Here is a 24,046-nt window from a genome sequence, read left to right on the forward strand (position 1 = left end):
AAACATGCCACAAAAAAAAGTAGCGATCAAAGGAGGAAACATGTCTAATACGTATCACCACGTGCAGGATACCCACCCGGCTTTGTACGCCAAAGTCAAGGTAAATGCACAGTAACTGAGTTAAATGACGTTAATGTCAAATTACCTAACTAGATTGGTAGGAATTTAAATGTTAGTGTGTAATTAGCAATAAAATAAAATGATTAAAATAAACTTCAATATTTGGTAGATGACAATTAATGACTTGAATATTTCAAACATTTCCCCTGGAGGATTAATAATTGATCATATATTAATAAATACTTAAAGAGACCCAGAGGAGTTTGCTTTTGGTTATATAAGAGTCTCATATTAATGTGGCTGAATCTATGATACCCACACTTGTTAATGGGTCCATTTTCGATAAATATATCGTTTTGTCTTTATAGTTATTTTGATATTATTATTTAGCATTTCCTAGTTTCGGTTTCACGGACACTAGTTTCGGTTTTTCGTCTTCGAACCTCTGACTTTCGTTCTTGATCAATGAAAACATTATTCGCAAATGTTTTCACTTTCGTCCGTCTTGCGCCGGTCCAAGAATTTCACCGTGCGCGGAGGCTCATGGGAAATGTGTGAAAACACTTCGCTTTCTAAAAGTCCTCGTAGTCCCATTAAAATATTTTGTGTATATAATAAGTAATGTAATTAGATTTTGTCTATATTAGATTTTACAGAGTCATTGTGTCATTGTGTAATCGCTCAGAGAAAATCGTGACATCCCTCGACGGAGGAAGAACTCCTAAACTGTGAGAAGACGGATCGGCGTCGTGGATCCTCACCTTCAGGTTTACGTGTGTCTTCTTGATGCTGATCTCCATGGGCAGCACCTGCGGCGCCGAGTCGTCCTCCAGGAAGTGGGCCAGGTTCCGCAGCGTGGACATCAGGAAGCTCGCCTGGTATCCGTGGAGACGCAGCTGCAGGAAGCCGTTGCGCTCGGCCAGCGGCGAGTGAGCGGCGGCGCAGGGCCCGCTCTCCAGCCGCGCCCGCACCTCCGGGCCGTGCGAACCCTTGAAGGACACGGAGCTCAAGTCGCCACCGGCTGCGAAGGGGAGATAGACAGACAGAGGCCGGCGTTAGAGTTAGCGTTGGTTTCATCTGTAGCGTGGTGTCTGTGGAGTTCATGTAGAGATGAGTCAGCTGGCGTTAAAATACACCCCATATTTACAATGTATCTACAGTGTGATCTTTTCGAATCTGCTTGTTGATTGGAAATGTATAAAAAGAAATTAAAATCTATTTTCCAAGTTAATCTGTGTTTACTATCGGTGGTATAGCGTCGTGCCAGGCAGATACACTGTACATCAGCCAACACTGCTGCTGATAAACCATCTGTGTATTTGTTGTTAGAAAATATTTATGTGAAAAAAGTTCATGAATTCTTTGATGCCAAATCAAAACATGTATTATCTCTGGGCTGTTTACAGGGTAACTAGCTCCACGGTGACGTATTTAAATGGATAACATGAACATGTACAGGTGCATCTCAATAAACTAGAATATCATGGAAAAGTCCATTTCCAGTAGTTCAAGTCAAACAAATGCATAGAGATGTATACTTTTCAGAGGGCCAACAGAACATTTTCATATTAAAAACGCCATATTTTCTTTTTAATTGGTCTTTTGTAATATTCAAATTTTTTGAGATACTGAATTCAGGTCTTAATGTTCTTACAATTAAATCATTACAATTAAAGACTTGAAATGTTTCATTCTGTGTGTGATGGATCTATATAATGTATCAGTTTCACTTTTTGAATTAAATTAGTGACATAAATAAACTTTTCCATGATATTTTAATTCATTGAGATGCACCTGTATGTGTTTTTTGGTGCTGATCATATAAAAACCACCTGACAGAACAGTAGCATTATGTGTTATGTGTTATGTACAGTATGGGATGTATGAGTCCTCTACAGCTCCACACTTGTGAAGCCACAAACAAAGATCAAAGATTTAGTTGAAAGTATTCAAATCAGATTTGAACTATTTGACCCGGTTTCACCTGATGTACGTCACATTACAGAGGAAGTTGCCTCTGCACTGTGACTTTAACATGAATTTCAAACCGAACAGAGAGAAGTATTAAAAGGTATCAAAAAGACAAATATGGTATAGCTCATCATCAGCACATACTGAGTGAATTTACAGCTTGGCTTTATGCAAATTCCCTCACCGTTATAAAAAGGGTGCATGTTAAGGCCAGGTTATAAACAAGGCTGAAGTAAGAGGCGGGATGAAGAGGAAGAGACGACAGGAGGCAGGAGATCAGAGAGCAGAGTGGGAGACACAAAGTTAGAAACCGAGGGAAAGCAAAGTGAGCTGGAGGGAAGGAGGCAGAGATTTTTGCACAATCCCACGGGTTCTTCTCTGCAGTGATGTTTAATTATTTCCGAGAACTAGGGATTAGAGGGTTTGGTGGAAACCCCCACCTAAGAATCGAGGATTCAATGTGAAGATTTAACCACTGAATTCGTTTTTTTTTTTTTCTTCTTCCTTCCTTTTATGAATTAAGACACTCCACAAAAATAAGCTCTGAGGCGCTAGAAATAGTGAAAGGCATGACAATGGGAGAAGTGTTTCACCCCTGAATGCCCCGAATTTGACTTGAGAGTGTGAATGTGATGATGGGATTCCTGTTTATAATGAAAAGAGGAAGGCATGGTGGAAAAGTGAGGAAAGTGATGAAGAGCTGAGAGTCGAGGGAGAGGGATGTTAGCCTGAGAGGAAGGTGATTAATAATAACATATTCACCAGTTCATATATTGTACACACATATGGTTATTCAGCTGGCAGGCACAGACACGGACACAGGTTTTAAAACAGATGAGAGACGACGACGCGAGCTGAGCTGCGATAAAAAACACACAGCGAGGCATGAAAATGGCCACTTCAAAATAAAAAAATAAAAAAATAAACGACAGCTCTTTTCAATATGACAGAGAAGTGCATCACGTGTTGCTATAGTGCACTCTCTGAGGGAGAAGTCAGGAGAGGGTTAATACCATAGAGGAAAAACATTCACACACACACACACACACAATCCTGTCAGCTGTTCTCAGATAATATGACATATTCTCGCTCAGTCCTGGGCAGCTGGGGGTGAGGCAAATGGAGAGAGAGAGAGAGAGAGAGAGAGAAAGAGAGAGGAGGGGGGGAAGGAAAAACAAGAGATGAGAGTGGGTGAGGTGAGAGGAGGAGGAGAGGGAGAGGAAGGGAGCCAGCAGCCGAGGACTGAGTGACTGTGATAAGACAGGAGGGAGAGAGAGAGAGAGAGGGAGAGAGGGAGTGAAGATGGCCTAGAGAGGGAGAGAGATGAAGGGGGGGAGGAGGAAAGGTGGAGAGGGAAGGAAGGAGGAGGAGGGGGGGGGGTTAAATGACAGAGGATTAGTAGGGAAGATGGAGTAGGAGCTGGAGGGAAGAGTGAGGTGGAAAGGTGGAGGAAAAGAGAAAGAAGAAAAGGGAGATGAGGAGAGGGGAGGAGGAGGAGGAAAGGGGGGGTTGCTCTTGTGAGATTGGAGGAGGAAGAGGAGGAGGAGGAGGAAGGAGGGGGGAGTAAAAGCTGGCGTTTCTCTCATTGCCTGAATCACTGGACTGAAACTGCAAAGTCTGCTGCAGTGGATAGATGAGGGAGGGAGAGGGGGTGGGGGGGGGGGGGGGGGGGGGGGGGGGGGGGGCAGTACAGGAGGGAGGGCAAACTAGAAAGATTAAGGGTTAAAATAGTCGGTGCAAATAGGTGGAGTTAATTTGAATCTGGCTCATACACACTCTCTCTCTCTCACACACACACACTTAAAGGTTGTGGGCTTAATGTTGCAAATAATGGGAGCACTTACTCCATTACTGTCAAATTTACCCCCCTCCCACACACACAGAGAGAGATAGAGATAGAGAGGGATAGATAGAGAGAGGGGGGGGGGGGGTCTCAATGTCACATTAACACCTGCTGCTGCTGCTACTGCTGCTGAAGATGAGACAAACACACACTTCATGCAGTCACTTGCATTGCAACACACTGGATCTATGTGCTACTGCGGGGCGGCATGCTGACGAGCAAAGGTCCCGAGTCTGGAAATGAGATCTGACAGGAGACGAACTGGAAGTACACACACACACACACACACACACACACACACACACACACACTCATACACTCACTCATACACACTCAGACTTGTACACACACGCACATACAAAGTGGAAACAGACACGCTGCTGAGCCAAGCATGCATGTGAAGTTACAGATGGTGAATTAACACACAGCAGTTACCTTGGCTGCTTTGAGCAGGTATTGGTACTGAACACACCATACCTGTGGGGAGTCATGGCAGGGTAAATAAAAAGGAGGAGGGGGTGGCTGCGTTAGTGTGTAAAAATACGCATGTGTGTGTGTGTGTGTTGGGGTGCACAGGGAGTAATGGAGAGCCTGGTCTCTAGGACATTAAGGGATTCAGACTGAGGATGAAGCCAAATTATTTTAATTATGTCAATTAATTGCTAATGATTTGGTCTATAAAATATGAAATATGTCCTAAACCTCTTTAATTTTAAAAACCTTTCTTGCTTTTTTGCACGAGACTCAATTCATTTGTGATTCAGACCAAATGTTTTCTTCTCTTGACTTCTCGGTGTGCGACATGTTTTCTGTTGGTGTTGCTGTTTTTGTGGGACGTTCTCGTGTTGCTGACTGGTTTGTCTGTCTTGTGTTAAAAACGTGAACATGCAAGACACAGCGACAGGAGAGGGGAGGGGGGGGGTTGTCTGTTCAACGTGCCTCCTCTCGTCCTCTACCACATGTCCTTCCTCTACTGTCAAAAAACACATCAACTAAAAATAAACTTCAACAATGTGGCTGGATTTATGCTAAGTCCACACACCCCTGCTGATCGAGGCCGACTCTATATCTTCACCCAGGTCCCTCCACTTTCATCTTTGCCATTATTCTGAACCTACAGTCGGTTTCCACACACGTCTGCTTTTAGCTGCTTTATTTTACGCAGTCAGCAGCAGGAGAACAATTTAAAACAATACCAGCTTGTTCCTGACTCCAATATTTTGTCTGTTTATGATTAGAAAAAAATACCAAAAAAAATATTTGAATATATCAGCAGTTTAGTAAGTAAGTGCACATGTGTGACGTTTCAAAGGGCCACAGAGGAGTCGGTCTTCATGGTGGTGGAGGTGTCGCTGCTTCAGCTTTCGCTTCTTTCTCATTCATCATCTATTGTTACAAGAAACTCTCTGGCTTTCTTTCTTTTCTTTACCTTTTGTGTGTTTACAATAATTACAGCACCTTCTCAAATCAGTGGTAATGACTGTTTGATGCTCCAACGCTACACGTACAGCACACGGTATAAAAACACTCATTAAAAATGTGAGTTCCAGCAGCCGTGCCAAAAAAAGTCAAGATTTCATAACTGTGCTGCAAATCAGAGCCAAAGTAAAAACAAAATATAAATAAATAAATTTTAAAAAAGCTCCATGTTTCATGCTCCGTCCCAGAGACACAGTGAGTGTTAGGAGGAGACGTCTTTCTTACCCAGGCTGCGGTTGCTGAGATACTGTCTGAGGCTGACGTTGCCCAGCTGGCTGGGCGTGACCTGGCCGACCTCCAGAGCCACGGCCGCGCTCTCGCCCACCGCCTCCATGCCCACGCACACCGACTGCACCTTCAACACCAGCACCGACACCTGGAGGAGACACACAAAATTAAAGTCACATCATCAGATATTTGATATATGATATAAAATCTCTGCAGTTGATCTCTCAGGTTATTTTAACGCTGTGTCACAGGTCGTACTATATCTTTAGTGGGCTCGTCGATGCTCTGGGACGTGGCGCTGACGGTGTCGGGGGACACGCCTCCCTCCTGCTCCGGACCAGTCGGAGCCTCGGTGGCGCTCTCTGTGGCGCTCTGTTCACTGATGGCGTCCTTGAAGCCCGAGATGGACACATCATCTAAGACATAAGAGACATAAGACGGTTTATTAATCCCACACATGGGAAATTTGGTTGTTACAGTAACATTTGTAACACACAAGGCAAAACAGTAGAAGAATATGCAAATACAGAGACAAGACAAACATATAGTTATGTACCAAAATGTTTCAGGAATATATATAGTTGTAAAGCATAAGAAATACACGTCTCACACAAGTGTCTTCTGTTCCCTTGATTTATCAATACAGGCTTTGAGAGTACTAGTAGCTCAATGCTGCCACCTGCTGGTGAAAGCTGCTGTCTGCAAGTACAGCAACATTAAAGGAGAATTCCGGTCATTTTTGACCCCTAAATCGTTGTCCTGATGGTCACCCAGTGGTTTAGAGTCATGTACCATAGATATTTGATCAGGAAAACGACTTAGGGGTCAAAAATCACTGGAATTCTCCTTTAACTTGTGTCCGATACAGTCATACTCACTCAATGAACCCTGGGTAAATAAATAAATATGATTTCTTTGTGTGTAAGAGTGTGTGCGTTTGTTTTCCTCACCTCTTTCCAACAGGCTGTACGTGTCTCCATCCTCCATCAGATAGCTGTCGATGGAGATGTTGTCCAGGGACTGAAGGGACGGGCTCTTCTTCATGTTCTTATAGGACACTGAGAAACTGGACTGGGAGCGATCCCGCATCAGACGACCACTACAACACACACACACAAGCATGGAGTCACAGGAGGAAATGTGTGTGAGCTAGAAGGAGAAACCGAAGCAAAAATATTTTCTGTATCTTACTTTACTTCCTACACATCTGTTTGAGAAACTGTCCATGCATGACATTGATTTAAAAATGACTGACACAGAGCAGATTGACTAAAAGACAATAGATCTGCTACTTTTATGTCACCAAGACCACGGCTCCTCACAGAGCTGACTGTACGGTGGTCCTGAGGGCTCAACACAATGCCACATAAGACACAAGTGCTGCAAATTCAGAAAACGTCTTCATCAATTTGACAACACAGGCCCTGAAAATTCACCAAACCAAGTGGTGAACCTGGCTGGGATCACTCTTTCCTTTAGGATTTTGCCTTCATGGTACCATTACACTCACCAAATTTGTTGATTTGCGCGCTCATGTGTTGTCAACTCGATGAAGATGTTTTCTGATTTTACAGCACCGAATCGTGTATTTGCGTGTTTCTTCAGAAGCCACAGTGTGCTGTTGGGCTCTCAAACTCAGGGCCGCCGTACGACTGCGCTGACTCAACAAGTCATGAATTAAATATCACTTCTCTCCTTTGTGTGGTGTTGTTTAAGGTCATGTAAGAATTAAAGTGTGCTATCCCTCCCAAAGCGACAGACACGATCTCAAGTTTAAAAAAAAATCACAACGGACAAAATCAAAGTGACTCCCGAAAGACTGAGAACACAAGGCCGAAAAAAAAAGAAAAAGAAAAACTGACACACAAAGAGCTTCAAGTCTTGTCTCTTCCTGCACCACGACTCATCAGGTAGACAGACACCAAACAGAAATAAAGGACTCATTTAATAGATACAGACAGAACACACAGACATATACCAGCGTGTCATGCTCACATGCAAACGCATGCCCGAAGGGAATTCACACTGACACGTTTGCACTGATTTGTATTCAACCAGGGGATCACGAGAACAAGGACACACATACACATACACAGAGGGAACATATTGCACTCGTACACACAGTCATTAGTCACAGATCCAGTGCCTTACATGTTGGACATGGAATAAAGGGAGGTGGATCTGCTGGAGTTTGAGGAGCTGAGGAGATCAGATACCACAGACAAACTTCCTTTCCTTGGTAGAGAGAAAACAACACACACACATACACACAACCCGCTCATGGATCGAAGCAAAGGGTCAAGAGGCAGAAAAGGAGGCGAGTGAGTTAGGAAATGACAAAATATGTAAAAGTGCTGACAGGCAGACAAGATGAGAAGACAAACAGGAAGACATGGCAGACGTAAGTGATGTGAGAGGGCTGAGGCTGAACACTCGTACGGACATGAGGGGGGTCGACACACAGCTCTTGTGTTCAGGAACGGATCAAGACGAGAGACTCGTTCATTAAGTAGAGACTCTGGAGAATAACCACAGTGAGTCTGATGAGGAACACTTAAAGATATATATAAAAAACTGGAACACACGATTAAATGGATGAAATGTGATCTATTGTTCTCTTTTGTTTTGTTGAAGAAATTGATTAATTGTTGAGACTATAACATGTCTCAACGAAAAAATACCAGATGGGGTTAGATAATCAGTCGATTAACTGATTTTTAATCAAAAGAAAAGGTAAACAGCAACAATATTTAATAGTTTCAGCCCTTACTAGGGCTTACTAGTATATATTTGCACATCCCCCTTTCTAAACAGGAGGATTTGATGCTTTTATTTGTTTTCCATTATATTTTTCTTTTAATTTCTTTATTATTTGTAAATGAGGCGCTTAAAACTTGTGATGGTTCTAATATTCTTTTTCATTTAAGCAGCTGAATATAGCGAATATTTAGCATTTAGCCTTAAAAAATATTTTATCTATCCTCTATATTGTACATTTATTTTCTGTTTAGCACCTAATTCATTCATTATTCAAAGCAGTTTCTGAATCAATACGACAAGGTAAAGATTTAACTATTTTAATAATGTAACCAATGTAAAATTTGTTGAAGATTTGAGGTGAGGACACTGCTGTAAACTGATGATGTGTTTGTGTGACGAGCTGAATACCTGGACATCGACTGAGGCATCTTAGCAGCTGCAGCTTTGTCTTTGTCGCTGAGTGGGTCGGACAGAGCGTCGTTTGTCTGGGTTTTAGAGTCCGGTCCTCCTCCTCCCATCCCCTCACCCAGAGCTACCCCGTCCAGCACCGCGTCTCCCCCGTCATCAGAGCTCCACCTCCCGGCGTTTTTAGCCGAAGTCCTCTCTTCCAGCGAGGCTTTGTGATTTAAGGTGGAGGTGGGGACTAGTTGGACCGGAGCCTGCAGGGCTCCGCTCTCCGAGACGTCGCCACACAACAGCTGGTCGACAGTGCATGACCCTTTAGCCGCTGCTCCTCCTTCTGACACTTCGTTCCCTTTCTCCCCTTTCTCCACTCCCTCTCCTGCGTCGTTCCCGGGCTCCAGAGTGGCCCGGCTCTCTGATGGCGAGAGCTCAGAGTCTAGAGGAGATCTTGAGCCGGGCTGGGCTACGGGCTTCAGGAGCAGAGACACTTCAGCACTTTTCAGCAGCAGCCCCAGGCAGACGGTGAAGGCCTGGTGGTCTCTGGGACACTGGGAAAGGTCCTTACGTTCCCTTTTGGAGCCCATCTCCTCCAGGTCCTGCTGCAGTGTCTGCTGCAGAGCTTTGATGCTGCGCTGAAGCTGCATCAGAAACACATACTGCCTGTGGCTCACCTGCACACACACACACACACACACACACAATGCCATAATGAGTAATCTGTGGCGAATCAAGCTTCTTATTTCTTAAAATAAGGCAAGAACAAACTGTATGAGCCCTGTTTTAGACTAATCACCATTAAGCATGTCACGATGACTTGTTTTAATTAATCGCGGTATTAAACGTCACAATTAATTAATTCATGGTAAAGGTTCCTAAATACCGTCACTTCCCAAAAAAGATTGCGCAAAAAAGTTGCAGCTCAAGGAGGAAATACGCTTAACAATGTATCACCACCTGCAGGAGGATACCCACCCTTCTTTGTGCGCCAAAGTCAAGGTAAATGCACAGATACTGGGTTAAATTAAGTTAATGTCAATTTACCTAATGTAACACTGAATTGAAAAAATCGGAATTTAAATGTAAGCGTGTCATTTGTAATTAAAAAAACAAACAAAAGAACATTAAAATAAACTTAAACATTTGTTGTAGATGACAATGAATGACTTGAACATTTCAAACATTTCCCCTTGAGGTTTAATTATTGGTCCTATATTAATAGATCCTTCAAATATTTTGTGTATATAATTAGTAACCTAATTATATTATGACTATATTGATTTTATACATTCATAGTGAATAGAAATCGAGATAATCATAATACCATGATTATTTCTCTGACCAGGAAAATCTATAATCGTGCCATCCCTAATGACCATGTGTTCGAATGGGATTCCCACAATGACAGAATGGCAAACATACCTGAGCACTTAAATGCTTCTGCACATGCACCAACACATGCGCATCTGCATTTTGACTTGATGATGACAAAGAGGCGGCGGAAGGCAGACTGTCCAATGAGAGGGGTTTATGGAGTCCGTTACTAGGAGGCGGTGCGGCGTCGCTGCCTTGAGATGATGCGCCGTCGGTGCTGTAATACTCCTTTAGCAAGCGTTTCCTCTGCAGCCGCGCGACCGCCTCTCCTGACGTGCTTCTGGACATCCCCGACCCAGCAGCGTCTTTCAGCCTCTCCTGGTGCTGGATGACCTTCGCAGGCTGACACGCCCACACGGTGAGAGGGAAGGAGTCCACGAAGGGCTGCGGCCGCCCTTTGCCTCCGCGGGTGCCTTCGTAGTCCACCCAGAACTGGGCGAAGTGCAGCGCCCAGAAGTCGGTGGCGGCCGGCATCTTGAGGGCGTTGGTGCCCATCGTGGGCACCACCAGGCCCCGGTAGATGTCGTGGAGCCTGGTGTCTTGTTCGTGAGCGTGACGCTGGAAGACGGGATGGAGGAGCGGTAAGGAGGAGGAGGAGCGAGGGAACGAGGAGAAAGTGGAAGAGAAGAAAGGCTCCTCTTCGAAGGCCTGCAGCAGGGCCTCCAGGTGCGAGCGTGTGCAGTTGGCCGGGTGCCGGGTGTTGGTGGCCACCATCTCCGAGGTCTGTACTGAGATGGAGCGAGGCAGATCGGGAGGACAGGAGGCCTCTCGGTCTGTGGGAATCACCAGCTGATGGAAAGAAGAAACAAAGAAATAGATGTGAATACGATTAAATAGATTCCACACTTTACACTAAGCTTGTCACGATACAAGAAGTTCAGTAGTCGATACCAATACCGGTAAATTTCCATGATTCTGGATACTTATTCGATACCACGATAAAAAAACCCAAAACAGAACCCATGTATTTCTAAATTCATTAGGCTACTTTCTTTAAAAAAAACTGTTTAGGATCAAACTTTCTTGTACTTAAAGCAGAAGTAAGTGATATATTTGTGTTAATATAAGTCTTAAATAGTTATATCTTCCGACAGCAATCACTTCTATAGAGTGTTTGGACCGAAACACGGGTCTGTCAGTCCCTAGAGAAAACATTTATCGTATCCTACAGTTTTTATCCAATGAGGAGAGAGAACGGCATGCAGGGCTGTGTGTGCAGCCAAGGAACGCCGTGAATGTGGCGACGTAGGGACGAGGACTGTTATGGTGCGTTCAAGGAAACTCGTATTTTTCCGACCGTGAAGTGGTACCAGTTCGATCTGGTACGAGTTCACCGGTCGGAAGTTACGAGTGGCGTCGTAAGTTGTGACTTGAAGCTGTAATTTACGATTTCAAAAGCCTGCCTTTTAAGCTCCACTTTGCTTCAACATCTTCTCACACTGCACAGAATTTAAAGAGCAGCAGAAATATTAAGTAAAAACAGAGTTAACATGGTAAATATGGCTCAACACAAACAGAAAGTAATGTTACTTAAATTACTCTTATCCTTCAAGTAGTTCACTTTTTTCAGCTCGCGTTTATACACGTTTGTTTTTCCCTGGTCCAAACCATCATGGATGTATTATGGTCCAAATGCTGCACTACTGGCAGAGCGTCATGTTTCCATGAAAACCGACCGGAGAAAGACGCGTGGCACATTAGTTTACATGAGCTCAAACTTGTGGCGCACACCGAGCAGTTGGAGCGGATCGAGGTCCGGTATCGTTTCTCGTAACAACCCTACTTTACATCAGAAGTAAAGTTGCGTGTCTGATCGATCGACTTTACCTTGAGCATGAGGCCATCCACCTTGATGTCGACGTGCTCGTCTGGTTTCTGGGAGTCGTTGAGCTTGTAGATCTCCATGAACTGCTCCAGACTCTGCCTGAGGTCGAGGGCGAAAAGGTTGATCCAGACCAGGCTGCGAGGATCCAGGACCAGCTGCAGGGCGTTCAGCTGGACGTAGAGGTTGGGACACGGGACTGGAGGAGCAGGAGGAAGATGGAAGAGATATGGTATTACTGATTCTTTTTAGCTACAGAGGGGGAAAAGATACCGAAAAAACCACAGAGAAGATTAACATTTTTACTGCTTCCCTGCCAGTGTTGTTGTTTTAAATTAGTGAAAAATTCTGTTCTTGACAGATTCATCAGTTAGAGCACAAAGCCTCTAAATGTTCGAATAATGTTTCCTAATGGACTGAATTTCTGGGAAATCCATAATATGAATTAATTGGGTGATCCCTCATTCAGAGCACTGGGTGTAATTCAGGAAATCAATGGTCTCTCAGCCACACAGCACCCATTTACTTCCCCACAGCTGAATGAATGGGCTCAATGGATCCAAAAGGGGTGTGAGGGAAAGAGTCACTGCCAAAACAGTGGGCAGTTTAGAAAAGCAGCTACTTGTGCAGCTCATGCTCTGCTGATAAGGATTTCTAAAATGAGATATTGCCTCGTTAATTTTACAGTAGCTGGTGTTAAAGCACAAAAGAAAGTCATACTGGGGTAGTCTTTTCCGTCAGGGAAGTAGTACTCTGTGAACTCCATATGGATGGCTGGCATCTCCGGGGGAAGGTACAAGGACTTCTTATTACAGGAGATCATGGTTTTGGGGCTGGAGCGACGCTGGTCTGCTGTCGACACCTGCAAGGAAAACAAAAAACAGTTCTCACATTTAGTAACTTAGATGCATATTAAAGTCTGTGTTACTGTTAATGTGAGGCTTTGTCAGCTGTGTCATTGACCTGGTAGATGCTGAAGTCGGCCATCCTGAGAACAAAGGAGCTGGACATGAGCTGCGTCTTTGGGGTCTCAGGGGGAGGAGGACTGAAGGAACTGCTGGAGGAGGTGCTGATCTTACCTAGAGAGAAAGAAAGCAATGGAAGGGTAGAAAGAAAGAAAGAAAGAAAGAAAGAAAGAAAGAAAGAAAGAAAGAAAGAAAGAAAGAAAGAAAGAAAGGAAGAAAGAAAGAAAGGAAGAAAGAAAGAATGAAAGAAAGAAATGGAAGGGTAGAAAGAGAGAGGTATAAAAATGAAAGAACAACAAAGAAGGACACAAACACAAGTGACCACTCAGTTGTCAAAGTGTCAAACCTCTGTGCCGTTAAAAAAGGTGTGTATCACCGCACCCAGCCGTGCGCACGCACACACAGCGCGGTACCTGGCTCTAGGCACCAGCAGCACTGGGCTGGGGGCTGTGTGTGTGGGCTCCACTCTACGAGTCCTCCATCTGCCTCCCTAAGCCCTACTCCACCTGCTGCTCTCTCCTGACTTCCTAGAGGCCCATACACTTCGTCCCTAAGGGACGCTGGAGGACAGAAAACCCACAGGGAATGACGTAAATGCTGGTGTGGCGCTGCATTTGCGTCAGGAGATGTAACAAAAACACACACACACACACACACACGGCCACAATGAGTTTTGTGTGTTTGTTTACCATGCTGCGGGGAGCCGTGAGCAGGGGCCGGGCCCTGCTGGTCCCGGATTGCGCCTCTTAACATCTCCACGTTGGACTTGAACTCGTCGAGGAGGTTGCGTGCCCAGCCCTCCCTGGTCTTGGTGGCTTCGCTGTAGTGCATCCAGTGGTCACAACTTTCACCTGAGGAACAAGGGAACAGGCAGTTTGGCATCAATGGGATGGATGAGAGGGAGAAGTCAACACCTCACTGTGTCATTAAAAAGAGGAACTATGTAAATCTGGTCGCTTTTCCACTGTTTTGCTAACCCTCGTCCTGGCCATGTGCATTTGTTTACAACTAAGCCGGCGAGAAATTAATCAAAAGAGCGGTAGATAAAGTTATACATCATATACGATGTTACGACATGTATATTTGTGTAGTTTGATCTGTCATATACAAGAAATGATGGGTTACAGGGAGCTTTTGTGTCACGGTGTTGCAGAGTCGAGAGCTGGGACACCGGCCTCGATCTTGCAAAATTGGATTTCAGCCAAGAGATGCAATAAGTGACACGCATGTGGAAGGCAGAGTGCCTCCATTCTGCCTCGTAACCAGTTAAGTCATTTATTAAACCCTAATTGACAGATTCATACCTGCTCTGTGTAAAGGGTAGTAGTCCAGAGTGATGGAGCTGAAGGAAAGCTGCATGGCTCCTCCTGTTATTCTCTTGTTGATCACTGCACAGAGGAAGGAAAGACCAAAACAAGTCAAGGAAAAGCTTTTTTACTGAGCTTCAGCAGTGTGTGGATTTGTCCTATTATGTATATGCACATGTAAATCTGGGCACACGTTACCTTTGTCCTTAGCATGGATGTCGTCACAGATGTGCAGGTCCAGATGTGTGATCTGCAGGTGGTGTGATGTCTCACATACATCGTAGGCGCTGAACAGCTTGGCCATCGATGCACTCTGGTCAGCGGCTGTGGACGCTTGCTGTGTGCGCACCTGTTGAGTCGAGGGCGGCGCCGACAACACCTGGTGGCCACAGATTCACAGACACAAGGAAATATTAGTTTTATTATTGGTTTTGTGATTTTCATGTTCCTATATTAGTCTAGTACGAAGAGGGGGGTATCATGCACCCCCCGGAAATATACTTCTAACCAGTGTTTCTAGATTGGAAAAAATGTGTAGAAAATGATGAGCTATGTTAAAAAGTTGTCAGAATGTCCCGTGTATCATTTTTATGCAAATTAGTGCCGCCATTATCGAAAAAACCTAATTTCACTATATCTCAGCCTATATTGCAGATATCTGAACAAATAAGGTGTCTAGACCCATGTTTTGGGGGTCAGAGATCACAATAAAACTATTCATAAAGTGATCACATGTTGGTGGCATGCTAGTAAGCAAACCTAACCCTTTTACCAATTACAAGACGCCAATATTGGAGATACCAAATAAGGTGTCTAGACCCATGTTTTGGGGGTCAGAGATCACAATAAAACTATTCATAAAGTGATCACATGTTGGTGGCATGCTAGTAAGCAAACCTAACCCTTTTACCAATTACAAGACGCCAATATTGGAGATACCAAATAAGGTGTCTAGACAGAGGTTGTTGTGTGTTTAACCGAGGTTTATTTGGATCAAACATCATAATAGAACTCTTCTTGATGTGACCACTCTTCTCTTTCCCATGCCAGATAAACAGTCAAGTAAATGGTTCTCCACTATGCATCACTCATCATCGTTTTCACTGAAATCTTCAAAGTTAAACTCATCCTCTCCTTCCTCTTTCTCCTCCTCTTCCTGTTCATGCTCTCCAGTGTCATGGGGATCAACCAGTGAAGTTGGTAGGATAGGACCACAGGACCACACCGGTTTCAACACTCCTTCATCAGTCTTCCATCCCTGCCCCTCATCATAGGGTTTTGGTTTTTCCAGAATAGGTTCATCAGCTCGCTAGTACAAGGCGACGCGGTAGTTCACACGTCAGGCATGTGGCTTCAGAGCAGAGTGGCATGGAGGAAGGTGAGCCAGGTCAACCTTAGACTTGCAAGTGAGTTTCCTGTCCTCCCCCACCATGTTGCGTAGCAACTTGGCACGGACAACATCCACTGAAGACTCACAACTCTGTCCAGACATCAGACTGGTGAATTGCTCCAACTGCCTCAGCACCTCAGGCTTGACACTCTAGCAGTCACTGAGTTGACTGAATACGTGAAATCGGGGATTCTTCTTCAAGGGCCCCACCTTCCTTCTCCCTTTGATGGCACTGGTACAGTCTTCTCCACTGAACACATAGAACCCAAGAAGAGTGGTGCGGTGGTCTTCTCCCAGGGATTCTGCAATACTACTACTGCCTGGCTTCTGGTGCACCTGTCCCCACTGATGTTGAGATGGACGTGTTACAGTACGAGCAGAAGCTGTGGGCAAGGCTGCTAAAGCTGACTTCATCAGACCCCTACAGTGTGAAGATCCAGGAAGCTTCTCAACATCTCTGAGCTTGCAGAATCCCTGGGAGAAGACCACCGCACGATAATGGCGGCACTAATTTGCATAAAAATGATACATGGGACATTCTGACAACTTTTTAACATAGCTCATCATTTTCTACACATTTTTTCCAATCTAGAAACACTGGTTAGAAGTATATTTCCGGGGGGTGCATGATACCCCCCTCTTCGTACTAGACTATATTTGGTTTTGTAAATTGCTGCTGATTTTTTATTTCCATTTGTCGTCCTACACAGAGCTCACAGCCTGTCAGAGAAGATGTCAGGTAAGAACTAGAAAAAGCATTTCCAAGAATGGAAATGGTGTGACTGCTGATAGCAACTGAACGCTGTTGCAGAATTAGCAAATAGTGCAAGCTGTGATCACCATACAAATGTTTGACCAAGGTCAGAATCGAACCCACATCCTCATGGTCATTAGACTTCCACTCTGCCTCTAGGCCACAGTGCACACACAGTTGCAGAGACTGTTGTCTGTTAATGATCTGCACACTGTCAACATCAAGAAAGCTTGAGAGTCAAGCTTGAATGACTTAGAATGAAAATGTCTGTGAATTTCAGGCTGAGCACTAACCATATGGCCACAGAGAACCTGAGTTACAATGAGCTTTATACTATGAGGAATCAAAGACTGTCCAATGACAGCTGAATAATTGGAATCAAAAGTCAAGCAATGAAGTGAAAAGACTGAGGCAGGAATCGAACCCATGACCATATGATCACTAAACCTTTACTCTGCCACTCGGCTACAGAGAGCACACTGCTTTCAAAACTGTTGTCATTCATTGTAATGTGATGATGTGCTGCAAACTGGTATGAGTAATCAAGGAGATAACAAACACCTGTAACCAATTGAAGGCGGGGGAGGAGAGTAGAATTCAACATAACATAACAAGAGTTCTTCCCTTGGATTCGAACCAGTGACCTTAGGGTTGGCAAGCAGTTACCCTACCCCCTACACTACAGTGGAGTTGTGAAGAAGAGAGGTTGAGACTTTGATGAATGTGAGATTTTTTGTGAAAAAGTTAAATATTTGAAAAAGTATAAATAGTTAAAAAGAGAAAAGTAATGCCGATAAAGTTCAAAAAAAGCTGCACGTTTTGATATATGAATTGTTGAAATAGCACAAAGTATGAAGGACTAGAAGAAGACCGTAAAAAGGCGGAAGAAAATGGCCAAACAGAAGAACAATAGTGTGACTGCTTCAGCAGTCACACTAATAAACAGACGACTCGTGCAGTACACAATCAGTCCAGCAGGTGGTGCGCCAGGCCAAACTACAGAAAACCCACTGAGTGCTGAATGGTGAACTCAGCTGGGACATGAATGTGTGAATTTGTGTAGGCGATGAATGTATGTATGTGTTCGTATGGCAAGAAAATAGGACACAGACTGGAAGGCGGTGACGGGAGCAGCGAGAGACGAAGAAGGTGTGGGCAGATAGACGCCATATGGCATCATGGGAGTGATACAGAGAGGGGCAGACATGATTTTCATGGACACTGGGGCAGATTGTCAGACCATGACGTTGCTCAACCACAGAGGGTCGAGTTAGGACATGAACAGAGGGAGTAGGCCTGGGACGATAATACATTTTGCTGGACGATATATTGTCCCACAAATTATTGACGATAAACGATATTATTGACACATTTTTTTGAGAACAAATTAACCACTAATATAATAATAATATTTCATAATAATGCAAGTAGACCCTTTTAAATGCGATAAACTTTTATTTCTCATGAGTATTTTTTTTTAACCATTGTAATTGGAATGACAAGAACTTATATAGCTACTATCCTAAATAAATAAAATAAACAAAAAATAATAAACAGTGCAGTGCAGCTCTTCTGTCCAATAACGTTACACACCTGAAGCTCCACTTTTCATTCAAACAAACTAATATGACTTCCACAGATGTAAGATTTCATCAATGAAACTAGCATTTATCTCCTAAAAAGTATTAAACCAGCCGGTGGTAAACCTCTAAAAACCTGCTGATAAGTTTTCTTAGTCGTTTTCTCCCCCAATGACGGAGGTTGACCGGCCAGTGAGCTGCTGCAGACCATAATACATCCATGCTGCTGCCTGTGGGAAGCCCCGCTCCTCCTGCTGCTCGCTGCTACCACATTAGCTCCAAAAACGTGGGAGGAAATCTCCTAACAGGCGATATGTGGATAAACTGACCACAGACTGGGGTCTGAACTGTGACTTTCTGGCATGAAAAAATATTAAAACTTTAAAAAGTGACGTGTTAACAGCGCGGCAGCAAGAATTACGGTAAAATAGCTTTTAGCTGCTTAGCTTTACAGCTAGCGCTGCCGGTTGCTGCCAAATGCATTCTGGGAAACAAAGATCCTGGATGACTGAGAAGAGGGTTCACTCCTTTCATTCTGCAAAACAAACGCCCAGGTGCTGAGACCGATGAGGAGGTACTCGCTGCAGAACCACAACTCCAGCATCAGCCCCGCCCACCAGCATCAGCCCCGCCCACTCGCCAGCATCAGCCCCGCCCACCAGTTCCAGTTTCACCTCTCTGGAGCGACTGAGCAGAGACGCACACACAGCCCATCTATCTACAGCACCAACTGCATTAAGATATAGGCTATTTTGTGAAAGATGGTGACACAGGCTGTTAGTAAATCAATTTTCATATCACATTGATTACTGTTTTAACATCTGAACTGTATGTACCGGTATATTTATAACATATATGTATGTAGCCTACCTGTTAAATAGATAGAAGTTCAAGGTAGCACTTGTGAAATGTTGGTAGCGTAGTTGTTGGTAGGAATGTTACCTTGGTAGCTGAGAGATCAGTGTTCGCTTCCCAATAGAACCTTTTTTTTTTTTTTTTAAATTGCATTTTCCATTTTGTATCTATAATATATATGTATATAGCAGGGGTCGCGTTAACCGGATATTTTCCGTCATTGACCGTTTTTTTAAAACGGTGACGGAAAAATTTTGAGGCCATCCGTCATTTTGACAGATTGCAATTCACAGCCATGGCCATCTGGCCATGTGCATTTGTTTACAATGAAGCCGGCGGATAATCAATAAATGGAGCGGTGGATAACGATATAAAACATATACAATGTCTCAAAGTCACTATGGTGAGAATTAGATTAAAAAACAAACAAACTCACAGCTGGCTGGTGCGCTCAGTAGAACGTTGTAGTACCTACTCCAGGCCTGTGTGGAGCGTGTGTGGCGCTGTAGTGCTGCCACACAGAAACACCAACAACAGAGAAGAAGACAGAAAGCTTCCCGCAGTATTCAAACTCCAAACATTACAAGTGGATTAAATGTTGATGGGAGTCGTGTCAGTGCAAATATGACGGTCGATAATGATTTAACGGGCGAGATTCAGCTGCAGTGTCCGAGGGGCCGACAGTAGTCAGCTGTTAAGTTACGTAGCTGTAGCAACACAGCGGTGTGTCTCGGTACAGGTAGAGCGGTGGGGGCAGGACATCACCGTTTACACACTCGCCGCGCACAACTCTTCTAAAGGTAACGTTAAGCCTTATTTTAATGTATTCTGCCCGCCGTGGCATTGTTTATAACACGTAAAGCTGAGTGGGTTTTGTCTTGTCTGAATTTGTGCTGCATCTGGCTGTGTGGTCTATAGCTTCAGTTGTTTCAGTGATGCGCAGTGGCTGCGTGCGTGCGTGCGTAAAAGAGAGATGAGAGGCACAGAGAGAGAGAGAGAGAGCTAACGCCGGTGCACTATGCGGTGCCTATGTGAAAACGTGCTCCTTTGGATGTTTTGGTATAACACATGGGTTAGCATGTTGATTGTTGACAGAAAACTGATGTCATCATCAGGTATTTACGTTGTATTTAGATGTTGACAGAAAGTGACCCCGCATTCACTGACTGACCCCACAGTTAGATGTGCTCTGACGCAGACTCTGCTCCGGAGCATTCTCTGTTCAATTTGTTTGGACTTGATATGAATTAAACATGAATTAAAATTGAATGCTATTGAATATGGCATTATTATCATTTAAAAAAATAAATAAAGTGAAATAGATTATGACGGAATTTTTATGACCCCGTCAGTCAAAATGACCGGCGACGAAAAAGTCTAGCGCAACCTCTGGTATATAGTGCTGTCAAAGTTAACGTGTTAATTTTGGAGATTATTTTAAACATTTGACGCATTAAAAAAAATAATGCAATTCACGCCGTTTTGTTTACTTCCGGTGGTGGCTGACCCATTATATGTGCAGGCAAAAGCATGTACCGGCTGTAGCGCTGTTATTCTTCACTTTATTCGGTTTTAATATTTTTTCATGCGAGTAAGAAACCGTTTAGATGACCAATATGCTGTTAGTTTATCCACATGATGATGAAGTTTGCTCCGACGACGGAGCAGTGGCGCTCCACCAGCAGCGACCAGCGGAGCATCACGGAGGCAGCAGCCCGGTCAGCGGAGCCGGTCGGCCGGGTACACAGCGCCGTCCCCGGGGTAAGTCAGAGAGCCGAGCAGCGACCGTAGCGGAGCATCACAGAGGCAAAAGTGATTTTGGTAAATGTGCATTAGCCTACACAGTAATATGAACAGTAAGGCACTTGGAACTTCTATTTATTTAACAGACCAGGGCTGTCAATAGATTTAAAAAAACAAAAAACGAATTAATCTCTACGCAGACCGGGGCTGTTGCCTCTGTGATGCTAAGCTACGGTCGCTGCTCGGCTCTCTGACTTACCCCGGGGACGGCGCTGTGTACCCGGCCGACCGGCTCCGCTGACCGGGCTGCTGCCTCCGTGATGCTCCGCTGGTCGCTGCTGGTGGAGCGTCACTGCTCCGTCGTCGGAGCAAACTTCATCATCATGTGGATAAACTAACAGCATATTGGTCATCTAAACGGTTACTTACTCGCATGAAAAAATATTAAAACCGAATAAAGTGAAGAATAAAACAGCGCTACAGCCGGTACATGCTTTTGCACACATAACGGGTCAGCCACCAACAAAACGGCGTGAATTGCATTAATTAACACGTCAAATGTTTAAAATTAATCTCCAAAATCAACACGTTAACTTTGACAGCACAAGTATATATATTATAGATACAAAATGGAAAATGCAATTTAAAAAAAAAAAAAAAAAAAAAGATTCCCTTGGGGATCGAACACCGATCTCATATTTATCAAGTTAACATTCCTACCAACTACGCTACCATCATTACACAAGTGATACTCTGAACTTCTATCTATTTAACAGGTAGGCTACATACATTATAAATATACCGGTACATACAGTTTAGATGTTAAAACAGTAATCAATGTGATATGAAAATTGATTTACTAACAGCCTGTGTCACCATCTTTCACAAAATAGCCTATATCTTAATGCAGTTGGTGCTGTAGATAGATGGGCTGTGTGTGCTTCTCCGCTCAGTCGCTCCAGAGAGGTGAAACTGGAACTGGTGGGCGGGGCTGATGCTGGCGAGTGGGCGGGACTGATGCTGGTGGGCGGGGCTGATGCTGGAGTTGTGGTTCTGCAGCGAGTTCCACTTGAGACCGATGCAGAGTGAAGCCTCTTGTCATCCAGCCTGGTTGGAGGCCAGAGACCAGGAAAACAAATACGTGCGCATGCACATGGCGATTTATCGAGGCCGGAAAAACTATCGAGTTCATTTTCATTTATCGTGCGATTAATTGATTTATTGATTATCGTCCCAGGCCTAAGAGGGAGGGAGGCGGTAAAGTTAAAATTGGGGGGGGGGGATAGAAGAGAGAGAGTAAGAAAGAAGTTTTAAAAATGTGAAATGTGTGAAAGCAGCCAGTATTTATGTAGCTATCTTAAAATATCTTAAAACCTTATTTTTATTATTTGGCTTTTAACCCAGCATGAGAGTTGCATGACCTCTGTTCTTGTGTGTCTTTTTTATTCTGATTTTATTGTATTTTTAATCTGTCTGTTTATGGCTCTTACTTATTTCTTTTCTTTTTTTTTTATTCACATTATGTGTTTTCTTAACCATTTTGTGCTCTATGTCCTGTATGTTAATCACTGTGCAGCATATGGGCTTTTATATTATAGGCTTCTACTTTTTACTATTTGTATGATTGTAGTAATTTCTTTTCTTTGTGAGTATGCGTGTATGTGTGTCTCTGATGATGTCCTCTTAGCCCTGGTATAGACGTGTCATCGCAAATCTCATTGCATGTTTGTTGAAAAGACAATAAAGGCTATTTGATTTGATTTGGTAAACTTTTGTATTTTGTAAACTTATATTTTTTGAAAATGTGCTATATAAATAAAGTGGATTGGATACCTGTGTGAACTGTCTTTTTGTCCCATCTGTGTGTGTGTGTGTACCTGGTCCTCCGTGGCCATGCTCTTCCTCTGCTGGGCCGACTTCTCCATGGCTTCGCTGAGGGACTTGGCATACTGCACCATGGCTTTGAGCTGGGAGTCGGTCAGCACCCACAGCAGATCATCCAGGATCAGAATCAGCTTGGAGGCCACCACGTTACAGTCCTTAATCTGTGTCGGGCAGAACCGTTGGTATAGGTGGTTGCATTATGCAAGTGGAGGCATCTCAGCAGCTTCCATCAATATCAGATATAACTTGTGGGGGAATCTCTTTTAAGTCTTTTTTTTATAAGCAGTAGGCGTGAAGTATATTTACTGGAACTGGTACTGAATAGGAATAAACCAACACTTAAAAGTTCTCTTTGGTAAAATGCCAGTGCACCAACAGCATTTTTGTCCAATAAATAATAAAATACTTTATTCAACAGCATCTTTAAAAAAAAAAAACCTTAAAGAAATAAATCAGGGCAATTAATTTCACAGACCACACACAAAAATCCTTCTGTGCACCTGATACTGCGTTATATTAAATATTTAATCCAGACATTAGTCGTCATTTTTGGTTGAATAAACAGCAGCTGTATGATGAATGGCTGCTGCTGTGAGGCCAAACAGAGGGATTATTGTTCACAGCAGACGAAGGGGGATGTTGCTCAGAGCAGTTTGCGTTTCCAACTCTGATCTATCAGATTTCAGATGTGTGAATGTGTTCAGAGGATCTGTGTGTGTGTGTTTGTGTGTGTCTGTGTTTGTTTCTGACCCGTCTCTTGAGAGTGACTCGTATCTTGGACTGGTTGGTGATGAGGCGGATGGGGGCGCTCAGCATCTCGTGCTCGGCGCTCTGGATGGCGTCGGCCTCGATGCGGATCATCTGCCAGCTTATCTCCTTAAACGTCAGGATCTGGACCAAACGGGGAGGAGAGTGAGGTGGAGAAGTTGGAAACACAACACAACACAACACAACACAACACAACACAACACAACACAACACAACACAACACAGGGTTCCCACTCTTTTCTTGAAATCATTTTACAGGACTTTTTCAGCTGCTACAGTCTGACAGACATGTTACTACACCGTACACTAATACATCCCCCGTCCCATTTATGCTTTGGAGAAGTGTTCTTTTCCACAGTTGTACCTTATTTTGTACATTTAACCAGTTTGTTTCTATGTTTATTCCTCTGTCAACCCCAGAAGTCTGATTTAAAGATTCATTTATCTATGAAATAATCTCTTGCATGCTTAGAAATTATGCCAAATTTATCATAAAACACAAACATGTTTTTGTTTCTAAACCACACCTACAACAGCTCTCTGCTGCTCCTCTATCTGCCACTCAGCAGAGGAGACTGCTGCTGCGAGAAAGAAAACCCTCATGCTTGCAGTACAATATTGGAAAAAATACTTTTGTTGCTAGGCATTTCTTTAGAAAAGAAATCCTAGGTGGGGTCTGAAAAAGTCAAATAGAGCTCTGGTTGCTGATTCTCAGACATTTGACTTTTTTTTTTCTCATTTTCCATGTGTTTTCCATGACAAGAAAATTGGTCAACCAGTTTCCAGGTTTTCCAGGTTTTCCAGGACGCATGGGAACCCTGACACCAAGCATGACAACACAGATCCAGAGACAGACAAACAGAC

At 43.8% G+C, this 24,046-nt stretch overlaps 1 protein-coding gene across 8 annotated transcripts in view; it reads right to left on the minus strand.

The window, feature by feature from the left end:
- bltp3b (bridge-like lipid transfer protein family member 3B) overlaps positions 1-24,046 on the minus strand; it is a 54,996-nt gene that overhangs the window by 4,035 nt on the left and 26,915 nt on the right. The window contains exons 6-22 of one of the 8 annotated variants that reach the window (XM_085769741.1): positions 23,165-23,305; positions 22,408-22,575; positions 14,407-14,587; positions 14,206-14,289; positions 13,591-13,752; positions 13,315-13,461; positions 12,900-13,015; positions 12,657-12,798; positions 11,942-12,135; positions 10,163-10,903; positions 8,750-9,414; positions 7,733-7,816; positions 6,532-6,680; positions 5,840-5,997; positions 5,579-5,729; positions 4,310-4,351; positions 822-1,081 (exon numbers count right to left, since the gene is read on the minus strand). In XM_085769741.1, coding sequence (XP_085625867.1) covers positions 822-1,081; positions 4,310-4,351; positions 5,579-5,729; positions 5,840-5,997; positions 6,532-6,680; positions 7,733-7,816; positions 8,750-9,414; positions 10,163-10,903; positions 11,942-12,135; positions 12,657-12,798; positions 12,900-13,015; positions 13,315-13,461; positions 13,591-13,752; positions 14,206-14,289; positions 14,407-14,587; positions 22,408-22,575; positions 23,165-23,305 — 3,585 coding nt within the window. The remainder of the gene's footprint in view (positions 1-821; positions 1,082-4,309; positions 4,352-5,578; positions 5,730-5,839; positions 5,998-6,531; positions 6,681-7,732; positions 7,817-8,749; positions 9,415-10,162; positions 10,904-11,941; positions 12,136-12,656; positions 12,799-12,899; positions 13,016-13,314; positions 13,462-13,590; positions 13,753-14,205; positions 14,290-14,406; positions 14,588-22,407; positions 22,576-23,164; positions 23,306-24,046) is intronic. The other 7 variants (XM_085769745.1, XM_085769743.1, XM_085769742.1 and 4 more) reach the window with 7 other exon arrangements.

Source organism: Trachurus japonicus, chromosome 23 (genome assembly GCF_045865225.1).
Source record: "Trachurus japonicus isolate A0001 chromosome 23, Traja_1.0".
NCBI classification, from domain to species: domain Eukaryota; kingdom Metazoa; phylum Chordata; class Actinopteri; order Carangiformes; family Carangidae; genus Trachurus; species Trachurus japonicus.